Consider the following 15,360-nt stretch of genomic DNA (forward strand, 5'->3'; position numbering starts at 1 on the left):
ACATTATGAAATGTTGTATGAATCCTTATCTCAAGATGTTGTATAACATAATGAAATTTGGGAGACATTGGGAAACGTTAGATAGCGAAAGCAAGATATGGGGAAAAATGTACATCACGATCCACATGACTTTACCTCCTAGGATGACTAACGAGGTACCCATGAAATAAGAGATTTCTCACAAGTACCCTTGGTTTCTAATAAGATTCTAAGTGCACAAGGTTATGTTGGGCTATTCCTAAGAAGAACCTCTAAGTTCAAAGCTTGACCCAATACGTTAGGCATAAAGCTAGGATCCCCAAGAATACAAGGAAACACCTAGGTTAATGCAGATGGTATGCTTAACACGTTGCTAGGATCCATGCCCGGAGTAACCATTATCTACCATCACGAAGTGTACCACGAGATCCCTATTCCTCTTTAGGTGAGATGCCCTGCTATATGTACCACGATCAGGTTGTCATGATGGACTTATTATTTTCCTCACCTAAATGAGATACCCTGCAACACGATATGCCAGTAGGATGCCACGTTATAATAATGTCACCTATGCACTCATGGGGAGAAAACTAAGGGTTATTTTGAAAGTGTTTTCAAGACCAAAACACAATATATGACATGACAACCTCTGAGGGTTAGTTCCTAAAAACGAAACAAGAAGTCATATCCTAGCTCAAGGTCTAAATATGCTCCAAATCACCCGCCATGTCCTATAAGGTCTATTTTATATGACACAAGGATAAGCTCAAGATTTCAAGTTGGTTGAAGCAAGTTTAGAACATAAGCCAAGATGGAACTTAAGGAAACGCCTAAAGAAAACATGTCAAGATTCAAGACTCTTCTAGAACCCTCTAAAGAACTCCCTAGGAATCTAGGACCTTCTAGAACAACTCACGCTGAGATGAGTTCATATGATTACGAATACATGTTACAAGTTATACTTCAAGAAAATAAGAACCTTAGGAACTTACAAGGTTAAGAGCCAAAAGCATTACCAAACAAGCTATATAACTACCAAAATAAGAAGAATGCTAGGTACCACTCACAGATAAAGGACCAAAGTCCTTAGACATGAAAATTCAAGAATGCTAGGTATTACTCTAAGCATGTCTAATTGTGGCCCATAACTCCCACCATGCGGTGCTTTCTAAGGAGGTCATTTTCCTCTTCTAGGTGGGATGCCCTGCACCGTGTTTCTTTTGCAGGATGTCATGCTTGGCCTCATTTCTCTCACCTAGATGAGATGCCCTGCGCCATGTTATGTTTTGCAGGATGCCATGTTCATGTATGCACCGATCACACGACCTATATGGTCTATGTTAGATTATGTGACCTTTATGGTCTATGCCATGTTCATGCATGCACCAATCACGTGACCTTTATGGTCCATCATGGAGAGTAACCTATGGCCACGATGGAGCAAGAAGAGAGTAAGTTGTCCTAGCCATGAATTAAGAACCCCCTAAGATCTCCCACGGTACATCATGTCTATGACTTAGACTACGCTGTTTGGAACGTATGAAGCCTTGAGCCTAGGTATTAAGACTGTATCGCTCGGAACGCACGAAGCCTCAGACACAGGATGACAAGTTTTTGTCTAGTACCGTAAGTCCTAAGGGTAGTGTCTTAGAGAATGAATTAAGAAACATAACAAGAACAAGAACAAGAAAACAAAAAGTGTGGTACCCTAGCATATCAAGGACACGATTAAGAGCCTACAAATAGGCTGCTTACGGACTCTTGTACTCATTCCTTATTTTCCATTTTTTTCAAGAAATAAGGAGCTGGTCGAGGTTGGGAGCGGACTCTGGAGCAGGTGTCATAGACAAACCTCACCCGTTATCCTTCAACCATTTTGTGTCGTCCCTTAACTTGTGTTTTAACTGTTGTGTTGTATTTTAAAATATTTTGTATAAACTTTATTGTGATATAATGTTTGATATGTTTTAAGTTTTGGTTGTTTTATTTTATGAAAAATTTATCCGTCTTTTTTAGAGTCATCGAGTCAGCCCGATTCTTACAAGCACAGATAATGGAAGTTCATTTTAGGATCTCACTACTGATCTCAAATTTTCTTTCTTTATAGGTTTCCTCAGCTTCATGTGATTGGGCTTCAGTGTTCCAATACTTAACATTTTTTAGGTGAGTTTAAAGTGTTGCTTTCTCTTCCTTAGGTATGTATTTAGATTGAGAGATAGAAGAGGGAATCCTTCATTTTTAACATTTTGAACTCTCATTCTCTATTTATCGGCTATTAATCAGAGAAATTTTCCATCATAACAATCGAACATATAAAAAAACTCATAGTCAAATTATCAAATCACAACGCAAAAAGAGAAATAGTATTTTGTCTTCTTCCCCACCGAAGTTGAAGTCGTGACGGTTCGAACTGGTTGACAAAGATCTATCGGTTCTCCGACTAGACTGTGGTTCTGATGGGTAATCATGATTTACGGCGAAGAAGGTCACCGAAATCCGAGAAAGAAGAGGAGCATAACTAAAGATTATGGGTGTATATGGTCCGCGTTGGGTTGGGTTGAAAATTTTTTTTTTTACCCAACCCAAAAGTTCGGGCTAGTTGGGTTGGGTAAATCTTTTAACCCAACCCAAAAGTTCGGGTTAGTTGGATTGGTTACCAAACCGAACCCTCTATTTTCGAGTTGGGTTGTCAAAAATTTTTTTTTTATGATCCTAGTTGAGTTGGGTTGAGAGATTTTTTTTACCCAACCCAAAAATTCGGGTCGGTGGGATGGGTAACTCAACCAGAACTTTTCACAACCCAACTCTCTATTTTCAGGTTGGGTTGGAGAGTTGTCAAATTTTTTTTTTAAGTTTTATTTATCTACCATTTATAATTATTATGATACAATAAAATATATTAAAAGTTTCCAAAAAAAAACACAAATCAATCTATTAGTTCAAAGAGATGGTATATAACAAAAATATATATATATATAAATATTTTAATTGAAATATGCTCCCTTACTCTTACAAAATTCTAAACTATTAAAAAAATAAATATATATATATAAATTATGATATAATAATATTGCAATAAATAAATAATAAATATATTAAAATCTAGAATATGTTTTAAAACTATATAGTCTGAAAAACTTCAAATTAGACGATTCAATTACATCAAACGTTCGGATTAATCATAAGACTACCAATAAACCACAAAATTCACACCCGATCATCAGAATCTCTATCCAAACAACACATACTCTATTTATCGGGTTATTTTGCCCCAACTACACAAAAACAATTTATTAAAATTAAAGGGAAAAAAAACCCAAAATCATATACAATACACAATTAAAAAAATTACAAAATTCTTCCAATCCCATTTTCAAAAATCAAAATTTTATTTTTTTCGCATTAAAATTTTTATCCTTGTAAAAATATTTCAAGAGAATTTATAATAAATAATTTTTATTTTTTAACCAAATTTATTAAATAAAGCTTTAAATATAATAACAAATCCAACTTAGCTTCATAACCTAATATTCAACTTAATTTCTGAAATTAAGAAAATAGTCTTCATTACTCTAAGATTTTTTTTTTTAATTAAAATAAAAAATAATTTAATTTTTATTATATTTTTATCCTTTATTTTATTTAGGTTTTTTTTGGTGCTATTTTATTTTTATCATTTATTTTCGATCAAATTAAATGAGTATCGGTTGCTAGTTTATTATTAATTTTAAAAAGTTTGTAATAGATTTTTTTTTTTTTAAATTTGAAAATATATTTATCTAATGTATTCCTATTTTCATTTAGATAATCTTGCTTCCCTCTCTTTTGTGGATTAGGATTCATTTTTATTATAATATACGCTCACCTTCCTCACTTTCATACTCAATTCGATAGTTTGATTGTGAAGTTAAAAAAAATTTCGACAAACAATCATCCATACTAAAAACTTCTTGAAACAAAATGGCAAAAATTATTGAAGGAGCTGCTATAGTTGCAGGACAATGGAAGAGAGAGGTTTGGTCTCACAATTTATTCGAGGAGATAGAATTTATGAAGCACTATCTATCCGAATTTCCAATTGTGGCGATGGATACCGAGTTTCCAGGTAAAAATTAAACTTCAAGACAGTGAGAAGCTGTGATTTTTTTAGTTTTGTTTTACTGACTTATGGATGATTTTTTTTAGTTTTGTTTTACTGACTTCTGGATGTATCTTCTTTTTCAGGATTTTTAAGATGGACTCCTAAAGGTGTTTCAGATGAAGAATTCTATCAATGCCTACAATTTAACGTCAATCGACTGAGCATCCTCCAATTAGGACTCACCCTCATCGATGAGAATGGAAAAATAGGAATGACGTGGGAGTTTAACTTTCAAGATTTCGATAAAATTAGTAATATGGAGGGTGTTTATTCCCTAGATTCATTTCTAAAAAACAAGGGATTTAATTTTAATAAACTGAGGAGCTGTGGAATTGCTCCCGAAGAATTTAGTAGACAATTTAACCCTGTCATTCGAAGCCGTAGAATACAAAGATGGATAACATTTCATGGTTTGTATGACATCGCCTATCTAATGAAGTTTAACAACATAATCTCCATGCCTACATCCATGTCTATGTTCGCCATCATTGCTGCACATCTCCTAGGAACAGTTACCGACCTAAAACATATGGCTCGGTACTCTGACTACCTACTAAATGGCAACCTAGGCTTAAAAAAACTAGCAAAGCTGCTCCAAATTAATCGCATTGGTACTGCCCACTTCGCTGGGTCTGACAGTTTGCTTACAGCCTCGGTTTATGCCAAGATGAAGGCAATTATGAAGGTTGAACCAAAGATACATGAAGGTTTTTTATATGGATTACCATATCCCATTCAGGGTTATCGACGACCCGTTGTGATTGTAGATCCATCAAAATTAACCGACGGTCGTATCTCAACCGATTAATTGTCTTTTTTTGTAGAGGGTAGATGAGGAGAGTGCTAAATAGTTTTTTTTTAGAAGTTAGAGGAAGGGTTATAAATATGTGCCAACTTGTATAAGATCATATACTTGTATAATGTATATAAATTCATATTTATTTAATGATTTTTTTTCTTCCATTTAAATCTTCGAAAAATAATTTATTTAAAATAAATGTAACTTTTATTTTAAATAATTTATTTAAAATAAATGTAACTTTTATTTTAAATAATTTATTTAATTTTAAAATAATTTATTTGTATAACATCATACCATATATATCATATCATATATACATATGGATCATACCATATATACAACATATCTAATCGTTACACTAATATAACTTTTATTTATTAAAATTCATATTTATTTAACAACTAATTTTTTTCTTTCCTTTAAATCTTATTTTTGAATATATATATATATATATGAAAAGTAATTTATTTATATAAGTGTAACTTTTATTTTAAATAATTTATTTAATTTAAAAATAATTTATTTGGATAAGGTTATACATGTACACCTATATAATTTTTATTTATTTAACATTTAATTTTTTTTCTTCAATTTAAATCTTATTTTTCAAATATATATTAAAAAATAATTTATTTTAAATAAAATATAAATTTTATTTTAAATAATTTATTTATAATAATTTATTCAATTTAAAAACAATTTATTTGAATAAGATCATAGGATATGTTCACCTATATAACTTTCATTTATTAAAATTTATATTTATTTAATAGACTATTTTTTTTCTTCAATTTAAATCTTACTTTTCAAATATATATATTGAAAAATAATTTATTTCATTTAAAAATAATTTATTTGTATAATATCGTGTATAACGAATATAATTTTTATTTATTTAATACTAAAAATAATTTATTTATTTAAATAATAAATGAGCTTTTTTATTAAAAACCAAAACCAGTTGTTTGAATATTTTTCAAGAGACAACTTTGCCCTTTACTCTTCCTTCTCTCAAATCAGACGAAAACGGCTAAAACCTTTCGAAGCCAACTTTGTCATTTCGTTCTTCTACAACGAATATGACTTTCAGGTTCCGGCGACTCAGAAAAATCTCAAAGTTGTTGCCTCACTTTTACTCGGGTACTCCTCCGCCGATCCGTGTTCCATCCTCAATTTGAATTTGATTGAAATAGCTTCACTTGCTTGGTTGCATCTAGTTATCTTCAATTTTTTCTTTATTTGATTGCAATTTTTCTTTGTTCGAGTCACGATATTACCATCAACATAGGTATGCTGTTAGTTCATTGCCATTTTTCGTTGCTCCATCCTACGTTTCTAAAGGAGTTGATAGAAAGATTTTAGACAGTGGACACCACCTTCTGCGGTATATATGATTCAAAAGGAGTTGATAGAAAGATTTTAGACAGTGGACACCACCTTCTGCGGTATATATGATTCAAAAGGAGTTGATAGAAAGATTTTAGACAGTGGACACCACCTTCTGCGGTATATATGATTCACATGTTTACAGCTGAGCTAGATTTAAATTTTGTATCCTTGCGCGTACACCATGAATTATTACAGCTTTACGAAGTAGAATCAGTTGCTTAAAATGTTTCAAGTGGCTAGGAGTGTTGTTAGATTATAACTATTTGGGAGAATTTACCCCAAGAGATAAACCAAGACTTTAAGGATAAATTACACAACAATAAAATGCTTTTTCCAGAGTTTGATTCTAACCACTATTGGTTGAATATATGTGATGGAAATAAAGGAATATCTCTTCGGGCGTGGGTCACACTAGACCGGACAAAGTACTACTCTGGCAAGCCTATTGATACTTCAAAATTCGTAATGTAATTTATATATTTTATTTGAATCGGGTTGCTCGGGCCACTCCAGGGTTTTGTCCCTTGAACCCGAAACTGAACCGATTCAAATCGGGTTTAGAAAAATGAACCCAATCCTACTCAAAATGCTAATACAACCCAACTCAACCTTGATTGGGTTGGTCCGAGTTGTCGGGTTGTGGGTTGAATGTACACCCCTACAAAATAGTACAAGAAAATCAATTATTCTTATCATAAAAATTAAAAAAAAAAAAAAAAAAAGAAGATTTTTAATAATTATACATGAAAATTAAAGGACCAAATTATTATTATTATTATTATTATTTTCCCCAACATAAAGTATATAAACAGGTCGAATTTTGTTTTCCTTGCAGAGGTTTTATTTCTTGGTGTTGCCGTTCAAGCCCTAGTACTACCGCCACACAATCTCTCCAAAAACATTCCCAAGAATCTCAAAACCCCTTTTTAATCTCTTGAAGACAGAATTTCAAGTTACTGAATTTGGATCGTTCTTTCAAGTAATTGTTTCTTTGTTTTCTGTGATCCTCTGGAAAGCATTTGGTCAGCATGGACGCCCAGAGAGCTCTTCTGGATGAACTCATGGGTTCAGGTACTCTTCTGATTCGACTTGTAATTTTTCTTTGGAAATTTTCGTTTCAATTTGATAAAATTTACGTGTTATTGATTTTTTGATCTTGTGGAGTATCTAGTTGGAGGGGAATGGAAGTGTTTCTATTAGTTTAGAGGAATTTGGCAGGGAATGTGGGAGTATTATCCACCAGGCGTGCAATTTTTCACTTGATATTCCCCTTTTGTGATTTCCAACATGAGTTTTCTTATTTTTAATTTTCTTTTTTCACGATTTTTGTTGCCATTTGATCTTTGTTGGTGCTTGCTTGTAGTTTCGTGTGGCTGATGTCTTCCTTCAAATTTCCACGGCGAAAGTTGTCTTTGCTTCAAACGAAGTGACTGATTTTGCATCTGTTTTGGTTTTTTTAGCGCGTAATTTGACGGAGGAAGAAAGAAGAGGATACAAGGAAGTTATGTGGGATGATAAAGAGGTCTGTGGGTTCTATATGGTCCGGTTCTGCCCGCATGATCTTTTCGTAAATACTCGGAGCGACCTTGGTGCGTTGTTTACTTTTTTATATTAACCGTATCTCTGGTCTCTGTCAAATTTCTAAGTGGCAAAGTCCAATAAGGAGAAGTCAGTAGCAGTTGTTGAGAATAATGGTAAAATGCTAATTCTGTGTATGTTTTTAGTCTCAATGCTTATTCTTATTGGATAATGTTCTGATTTGTGTTTATAGGTCTACTTATAGTAAATATATGCTCGTTTATCTTTTTTTGCGGACTATTGGTCTATAATGTATAGGAAGGGTAATTTGTTTCTAAGATTGGATTCTTGTTTCCTCTTTTGTATCAGGTCCTTGTCCTAGAATACATGACCAGAAATTAAAAGAAAGGTGAAACCCAAGTACCAAATTTGAGTACTTTTATCACCGCTTTGTGTCATGAATTTTATATTCTTTATGTATTTGATTTTGTAGTGTTTATCCCACATGGTTACAAAACAAAGCTTCTGTTTTCACCATTTATCTTTTGATAACTCTCTTTAGAGGAGGTCTGGCAACTGCACTAGCTATGTTCTGGGAAATATAAGATATGGCATTTGACAGGATTTGTTTTCGTGAGCGTTGGTTGGCTATTGTTTTTATACATCAAGTTTCCAGTTCATAATGCAGTCTTTCCGATTCTTGGTTGTATATTTAGTTATTGGCTGCCCTTCATACAAATGAAATTATCTTTCCCTCTTGTGGGATTTAAAAAGTATCATATAGTCTTAATATAAAAGGAGTATCATGTTGTGAGATAGGTGCTTTATTTTCAAATTGAAGCATTGGCTGTTAAGTATTTTCAACCTGCACGAATGTTGGTTGATGAATCGTAAGGTAAGGAAAATATAGTACATTGAAGCAACTTGCAAAGAAATAGCTTGCAAATACCTTTCTTCTGATGTTTGAGTTCTCAATCGTATGATACCTTCATCGCTTTTCAGTTAATGTTCTTTGATATTATAAAGTGCTACTAAGGTTCATGCTATGCAGAGAAGGGGGTTGCCTCTCACTTTCATTGTCAACCCCAACTACTAATGATGTGCACCTTTGTTGGGGTACATGCCATGGTGGCCATGTTGTCACCTTAAACATGATGTTCATAGGGACATGGTGATGCCTCTTTGCATTGGAGGATGAAGGTAAAAGGCCTTTGAATATCCTCTGAAGAATGCAATTATGAGGACATTTAGGGAAAAACCATATCAACAGCTTCAGCTTGTGCTAATTCTCTCTCTGTGAAGCGTGAAGCTTGAACCTGGGGCTTCTCCCCCTCTCTGCAAAGTTTGTGAATCAATTGTAATAGCTGGTTCTCTTAACCGTTGCTTTATTTGGAACTATGAATCTGAGAAATATCTCTGATTTAAGTATCACATCACTGTTATGGATAAAAGCACTCCACTTTACTAAGCTTTTTTAAACTGGAGAAGTAATGTTCTTGAAAGAAAGTAGTTCTTCTTGGACGCCTTGAGCAGCATTAATTACAACTAGTGGACATCTTGAAACATTGCTTGGTCTTAACAATATGCTTATTTTGAGCATACTTTTTGGTCTTTCAAGACTAAAATTTTTCTTCAGGTTCTTGTTTCTATGCGTATGGAACTAGTAATTCTTGTTTTGCTTTGAAATATATGTAAATGAAGGCATATAAACTGTAGCTATAAAAGAACCTCACAGATTTTTTTTCTTCTAGTAATGATTTCTTCCTTTTTCTTAAAAAAAAAAATATATATATATTTCAGCTTTGAAAAGTCACCAAGGCATGATGCTTTCGTTCCCAAATTTGAGGCTGAACTTGCTCAGTTTTGCGAGAAACTGGTTAGTGCTATATGTGTTTTAAGATGATGCTGTACAATATATGTGCAATCTGTTTCTTTTTTTCATGGAAACTACAATCATTTAAACAGGTAATGGACTTGGATAGACGTGTTAGGCGTGGACGAGAGCGTCTTTCCCAAGAGGTCGAACCTGCACCACCATCTCCATTGTCAGCTGAGAAGGCAGAGCAGTTATCTGTGCTGGAGGAAAAAATAAAGAACTTACTGGAACAGGTGGAGGCCCTTGGTGAAGCTGGTAAAGTGGACGAAGCTGAAGCGCTGATGAGAAAGGTGCTTATATGCATGCCTGGTTGGCTTAAGCATTCCGGACACCATGGCATAGACTTTATTTTAAATGAATTTACTTTAATGAGAAGCAATTCCAGAATCTCTTCCATTAACTATTGTGCATAACTCAAAATGAACTTGACATTATTTAGTATATTTTGGTCACATTCCACATATTGAAAATAGAACATAAACATCTCGTGAACTACTATATCAAAAAAAAAAAAAAAAAACTTGTGAACCACTAAATTATTCAGTTGGTGATAAAAATGGCTATTCTTATTGCACTTTTGTTGTCTTCGTTTCAGGTGGATTTACTTAATTCTGAAAAAACTGCCTTAACTCAACAAACCCAAAACGATAAGGTATTGATGCTTGCTCAAGAGAAAAAAATGGCCCTCTGTGAGATATGCGGTTCTTTTCTTGTAGCAAATGATGCTGCAGAGAGAGTTCAGTCTCATGTCACTGGTAAGCAACACGTTGGTTATGGTATGGTCAGAAATTTCATCTCTGAGCACAAGGTAAGCACTCCTAAAACTAAATGAAAGTTCAACCATTTTTCTTTTGGTGAAATATGTTTTAAGTGGGCGTCACCTGGCAGGAAGCAAAGGAGAAAGAAATGGCAGAAGAAAGATTAGCTTGGGAGAAAGAGGCAGAAGAGCGGAGGAAGCAGAGAGAGGAGTATGAGAGAAGAAAGAGAAGTAACTCTAGTGAGAAGGACCGATATCGTGACAGAGAGCAAGACAGGGATCGAGATAGGTATCGTGAACGAAACCGAGATCGTGAAAGGTCTAGAAGAGGTGGCCGTGATGAAGTAAGAGGAATGGATTGGAGATCTAGGAATGGAAGAGATGGAGGCAGGGATAGGTTTCGTGGCCGGAGCAGGTCAAGATCCCCTGCAAGGCATGGTCACAGGAGATCATCCAGAAGTCCAGTGCGATCATAACTATGAAATGTGTTGGGAGATGTCTGAGCTTTGGGATTCAATGAGGTAGATCTCTTCATGTTCGAAGCTTATGAATGTATGCTTTGGTACCTCAAATTACTTTGTCAGTATTGGTAAAACTGTTTTTGCTATCTCACAGCTGTGTTGAGTGTATCATCTCCCTTTCATCATTATTATTAGAGGAGAAAAGTGTTGAGGTAGGTATTTTTTTTTAATTGTTATGACTCTTCTTCAAGTATGGTTTAGACTTTTGACTTACACATCTCCTTCATAATTGATTCTTATAAATGACTGTTCAATGTCTCTCCTTCATTTTCATATTGGGAGAGCAAGTGTTACTTCGGTGTTTGCCATGTGTTTAATAGGCCAGGAACGAAATATATGCATATTTGTCGCTACTGCTGAAAGGACTGACGTTTATATTCTCATTTTTGAGGTAACATATAAATATCATCTCTTTCTTAAGACCACGTTATCAACATTTCATGTTATCAACCCTGCATCCAAGGCGTATTTTGGTCTTCAAATGATGTATTACTAGGGAGTGTGTTTCTATGTTGCCCATGTTTTTTTAAATAAGGGTTATGTTGATCTAGCCTAAGGAAGTATTTAATCAGTAGCTCCATCTCATAGAAAGCATTCTTCTAGGTTTTTTCATAGAGCTGAGTTTTGAAGTCTTTCTATTATCTGGTGTTGAGTATAGAATCTAAGGAAACGTGGGAGTATTAGCATCATGGTGGGACATGCCTTGTTCTTTTTTAGCAGATTGGAAGTTCTGATTACATAAATGGAGCTTGACAATACCTACTAAAAGGAGGTATTACTTTTATCGAGTACAGGGGGCTTTCCGTATCGAAATTCTGGTTTCATGGAAGAAGTGTGCAACTTTTTGGTGCTTGGAGGTAATTTGACTGCTAATCTGTAAAATAGCATGATCTTTAATCCATACAGTTTGCAGGAAATGTATTGGGCGAATTTTTTGGTAGCATACACGTGGAACAAACCTACTCGGTAAGGAATGATCCCGTGCAGGGAATTTATTTTGCAAAGTAGTTGGTATTTTCTGAACCATTTGAATGCTCCAAATATGATTTTTGTTGAACCATTTGAAATTGCTCCCATTTTTGAAGTTGATCCCTTGATTATTATTAGGAATCTGAGAGATTGTTGTAGTTCACAATTGTTCTCTATTTTAGTCTTCGACTTAGGTAGGAAGGCCAGTAGGCTGATCTTTGTTGTTCTTAAATTTAGATTGAGAGGTGACTATATAAAACAAAGGCAAGGCAAAGCTTTGGAATTAGTTTTGATCTGAACTGATGAGAAATGCTGACTTGAAATTGTGAGTGAATATCATTCCTTCTCGTGGCTTCCCTACTCTCTTTTCATTCTTTCACAAATTTCCTTGATTGAGCTAAGCCCTATCTTCGAACATAAATGGACTTTGGCCTCTTGTTACGCTCTGTTTCGTACGCCGTAGATAGACCAAGAATTCATTCAGCATACTTTATTCTCGCTCACATGCCTTATCTTTTGATTGAGCCACTGAGAAGGGAGATGTACTTGTTGATATATGTAATAATAGTCTTTTAAGCCTTTTTTAGCATTCTAGTTTCAAGAAGCCTCTCATTTGGATAGTCTCAGTTTATTGATGTACCCCTCCTTTATTCGTGTGTCACAAAAATATAATGAATAATTCAAGATTCACTAGTTTTCGATACTAGGTCATTCTTAGCATTACTATACCTTCTCTATTCATTGCACGTTGGTTATTCGTCTGCACAAGCTACAGTTATTGTATAAATCTTAGTCTTGATTTGAATTAAGCTACCATTCTCATGAATCAATAATTTTGATTCGTAGATAATGACCAAACACAAGAAACAAACAGAATCTTTATGATTTATTCATTTACACTTTTTTTTTTTTTTTTTTATTTCATGAAAACACAGCATATGAAATAATCCAAACCTCATGACAATAAACAAATCATATTTGCTAAAAAAGACATGGAGAGTGAAACTTCCTTGAAGCTTCTCAATAGGAAGAAACCAAAGTTCATAGAGAAATTGAAAAAAAAAAAAAAAAATGAAACTTCGTTGAAGCTTCTTAGAAAGATTGGTCATTGATTTGATAAGATTGCTCATTGTTTCTCTACCATTCTTTCTTTCTTGTAAGGGGCAAGAAAATACATACACTTATCCAATTGCCCTCTATTATTTGTCTCCATATCTTCTTTCTTTCACTCAAATAACAAACTCATAATTAACACAAATATCATCTTGTTCATTCTTAAAATGTTATTAATATTACTAAGTTAGCTACAAATTAGGCTAATGTTTGGTTGATTTGTAGGCTTCTACAATTTGACAACATGGAATTGCTAAGCCTTTTCTCGAATCATCTAAACCCTAATCTAATTACTTCAACTCGACTTGTGTAGAGGTTAGAAGTTTTATGTTAAAGTGTAAATACCTCTCTTGACAACAAATACTCGAAGTTTTTGTTCTTATCTCTCTCATATTTTCTTTTCTAAGAGAAACGAGTCAAAAGAGGGGTATTTTTTGTTGTGGAGCTTTGAGCTCTACGTCTTAATGTAGAGTGATTTGAGCTACGTTACGTTTCAGTTGAGTTACTGTATCTTAGATGAGACATGTCAAAAAATACTTGTTGCATCGATGGTTGATATAAAAAAAATTATACACAAGTAGAAGATTCAATTCTCTTAAAGAGAGCGATACCCACCTCTCAACCTAATTGCATATATGTTTATTTCTAAATATTTACTTTTTTTTTTCTCCATCAATTTTAAGGAGATATTGAAGATAAATTTAACTAATATCAAGAATTTAAACAATCCCTTTCGATCTAAAGGAACACACTTTAAGAGATGAAAGGAAAATGCATCGTTTACTTTAATCTTCTATAAGTTGTCCGTGTCTTTATAGAAAATGAACTAAAGAATGTGAATATCGAGAATATGTGTTAGCACAAATTTTATCATTTTTAAACTAATCAAGTTAATAAATTTTCAAAAGCTTTTAATTTCTAATATATTTGATAATTTAAAAAAAATTACAAAATTATTAAACAAAAAATTGAAAAAGTCACAAAATTTATATATTAATAATAATAATTTCTTTTTTACATTTGTTAAAAAAAAAATTAAATTAGTAATAAATATATTAAATACAAAATTAGTACGCTTTTATAAGAAAAAAAAGGAAGGAGACGGGCAGCAGCCCGTAAGCTAGCGTTTCGCTTTGGCAGTTGGCACTCCATTTGAAGGTCCACGTGGCTTACTTTGGCCAGCTCAGCACCCTCCATTTAATAAAAGCCACGAAAAGTTACAGGTCAGCATGATCCCTTTGGGCCCCATCGGCGAACAATTGAGGCGGATATTCCTCGCCTTGTCAAGGAATTATTCCGTCCCCATATGCGAATATGCGTTGCCGCAACCTTCATATTAATTAAAACTGCCTTATTTTCCAAATGACCTTTCTACCCCTCTCCAACTTTCTTATTTACCACTTTGACATTAGATTTTTTTACCAAAATATCCTCGGCCCATTTTCTTTTTCTTTTGATTGAGGCCTCAAAATTAATAGTTTTTAATTTTTAATTTTATGTTTATCTAAACTTATAAATTCTTGACATATTTAATTTAATTTTAAAAAATTACGAACTTAATAATCACAAAATTAAAAATTTAATATCGTATTTTTTTAAAAAAAATGTGAAATATTTTAAAGTTAAAGAAACTTATTTAAAAAGTTTAAGGACTTATTTGAATATTAATCATGTTATTTAACGAGTAAATAGTTAAAATAGGCATAGATCAACAATAATTAACATGTAATCATTCTCGTGAAGTTGAAAATTCAAATCTCAATATAAAAAATTAGATGACTCGAATAACCTGATCAACCCAATCCAATTCAACGCGTACGATTTTGATTAGATTATGAACAGAGTTAAATTCAAATAATAATTCTCCTAAAATAATTACTTAAAAAATACAATTTTTTTTTTTTTTTTTTTTGTTAGAATACACATGCATATATATATATATTTAAAATTTATTTAATTTATTTATTTACTAATAACGTTTAAAAATAAAAATTTAAGTGTTGAAAAATAATTTATCAAAAGATATATATATTAAAATTAAATTATAAATTTTAATTAAATCCAAATATTGTACGGTTGGAAAGTTATGGTGGAGCGGGAAGCGATGGAAATTATTAAGCATGATATATGGTGTGGGCCCCAGTGGGGGTGATGGGGGAGTTTTGGTTGGGATTGATAAAGACAGGCAAGTCTGTTAGCGTGAGAATAGCAGTGCCCTCTTGGATTGGGATTTGGTTTTTCTGTTGCCCAAGTTTGATGTTTTGTTGGGGAAGGGGCACTGTCGTAAGAGCATGG

At 33.2% G+C, this 15,360-nt stretch overlaps 2 protein-coding genes across 9 annotated transcripts; both read left to right on the top strand.

Annotated features, from left to right (window-relative positions):
* The first annotated feature begins 4,331 nt into the window (after nucleotides 1–4,331).
* Nucleotides 4,332–4,928, top strand: LOC111808636 (putative CCR4-associated factor 1 homolog 8). The gene has a single exon (XM_023694751.2). It carries the CDS (start codon nucleotides 4,332–4,334, stop codon nucleotides 4,926–4,928), a length of 597 nt encoding a protein of 198 aa, XP_023550519.2.
* Nucleotides 4,929–7,131: 2,203 nt separating this feature from the next.
* On the top strand, nucleotides 7,132–12,286 carry LOC111808834 (uncharacterized). 8 transcript variants are annotated; one of them, XR_002817135.2, is made up of 10 exons: nucleotides 7,132–7,382; nucleotides 7,772–7,900; nucleotides 8,199–8,238; nucleotides 9,630–9,705; nucleotides 9,795–9,995; nucleotides 10,301–10,513; nucleotides 10,594–10,983; nucleotides 11,078–11,135; nucleotides 11,304–11,374; nucleotides 11,642–12,286. XR_002817135.2 is itself a non-coding variant. In XM_023695034.2 (8 exons), exons 1-7 carry the CDS (start codon nucleotides 7,340–7,342, stop codon nucleotides 10,936–10,938), a joined length of 1,047 nt encoding a protein of 348 aa, XP_023550802.1. In that variant the 5' UTR covers nucleotides 7,132–7,339; the 3' UTR covers nucleotides 10,939–10,983; nucleotides 11,078–12,286. The 8 variants fall into 8 exon arrangements, 1 of the variants encoding a protein (XP_023550802.1); XR_002817136.2 differs by having other exon boundaries at nucleotides 11,778–12,286; XR_002817131.2 differs by having other exon boundaries at nucleotides 11,078–11,949; nucleotides 12,190–12,286.
* Nucleotides 12,287–15,360: the final 3,074 nt, after the last annotated feature.

Source organism: Cucurbita pepo, chromosome 13 (genome assembly GCF_057944985.1).
Source record: "Cucurbita pepo subsp. pepo isolate OVF chromosome 13, ASM5794498v1, whole genome shotgun sequence".
NCBI classification, from domain to species: Eukaryota; Viridiplantae; Streptophyta; class Magnoliopsida; order Cucurbitales; family Cucurbitaceae; genus Cucurbita; species Cucurbita pepo.

Excerpts from the sequence above, each read along its gene's own strand:
- LOC111808636 (XM_023694751.2), top strand. The coding sequence starts at position 4,332 with ATGACGTGGGAGTTTAACTTTCAAGATTTCGATAAAATTAGTAATATG.
- LOC111808834 (XM_023695034.2), top strand. The coding sequence starts at position 7,340 with ATGGACGCCCAGAGAGCTCTTCTGGATGAACTCATGGGTTCAG. Across the intron at positions 7,901-8,198 it reads AAATACTCGGAGCGACCTTG|GTCCTTGTCCTAGAATACAT; the intron begins GTGCGTTGTTTA and ends CTTTTGTATCAG. Across the intron at positions 9,706-9,794 it reads CTCAGTTTTGCGAGAAACTG|GTAATGGACTTGGATAGACG; the intron begins GTTAGTGCTATA and ends TCATTTAAACAG.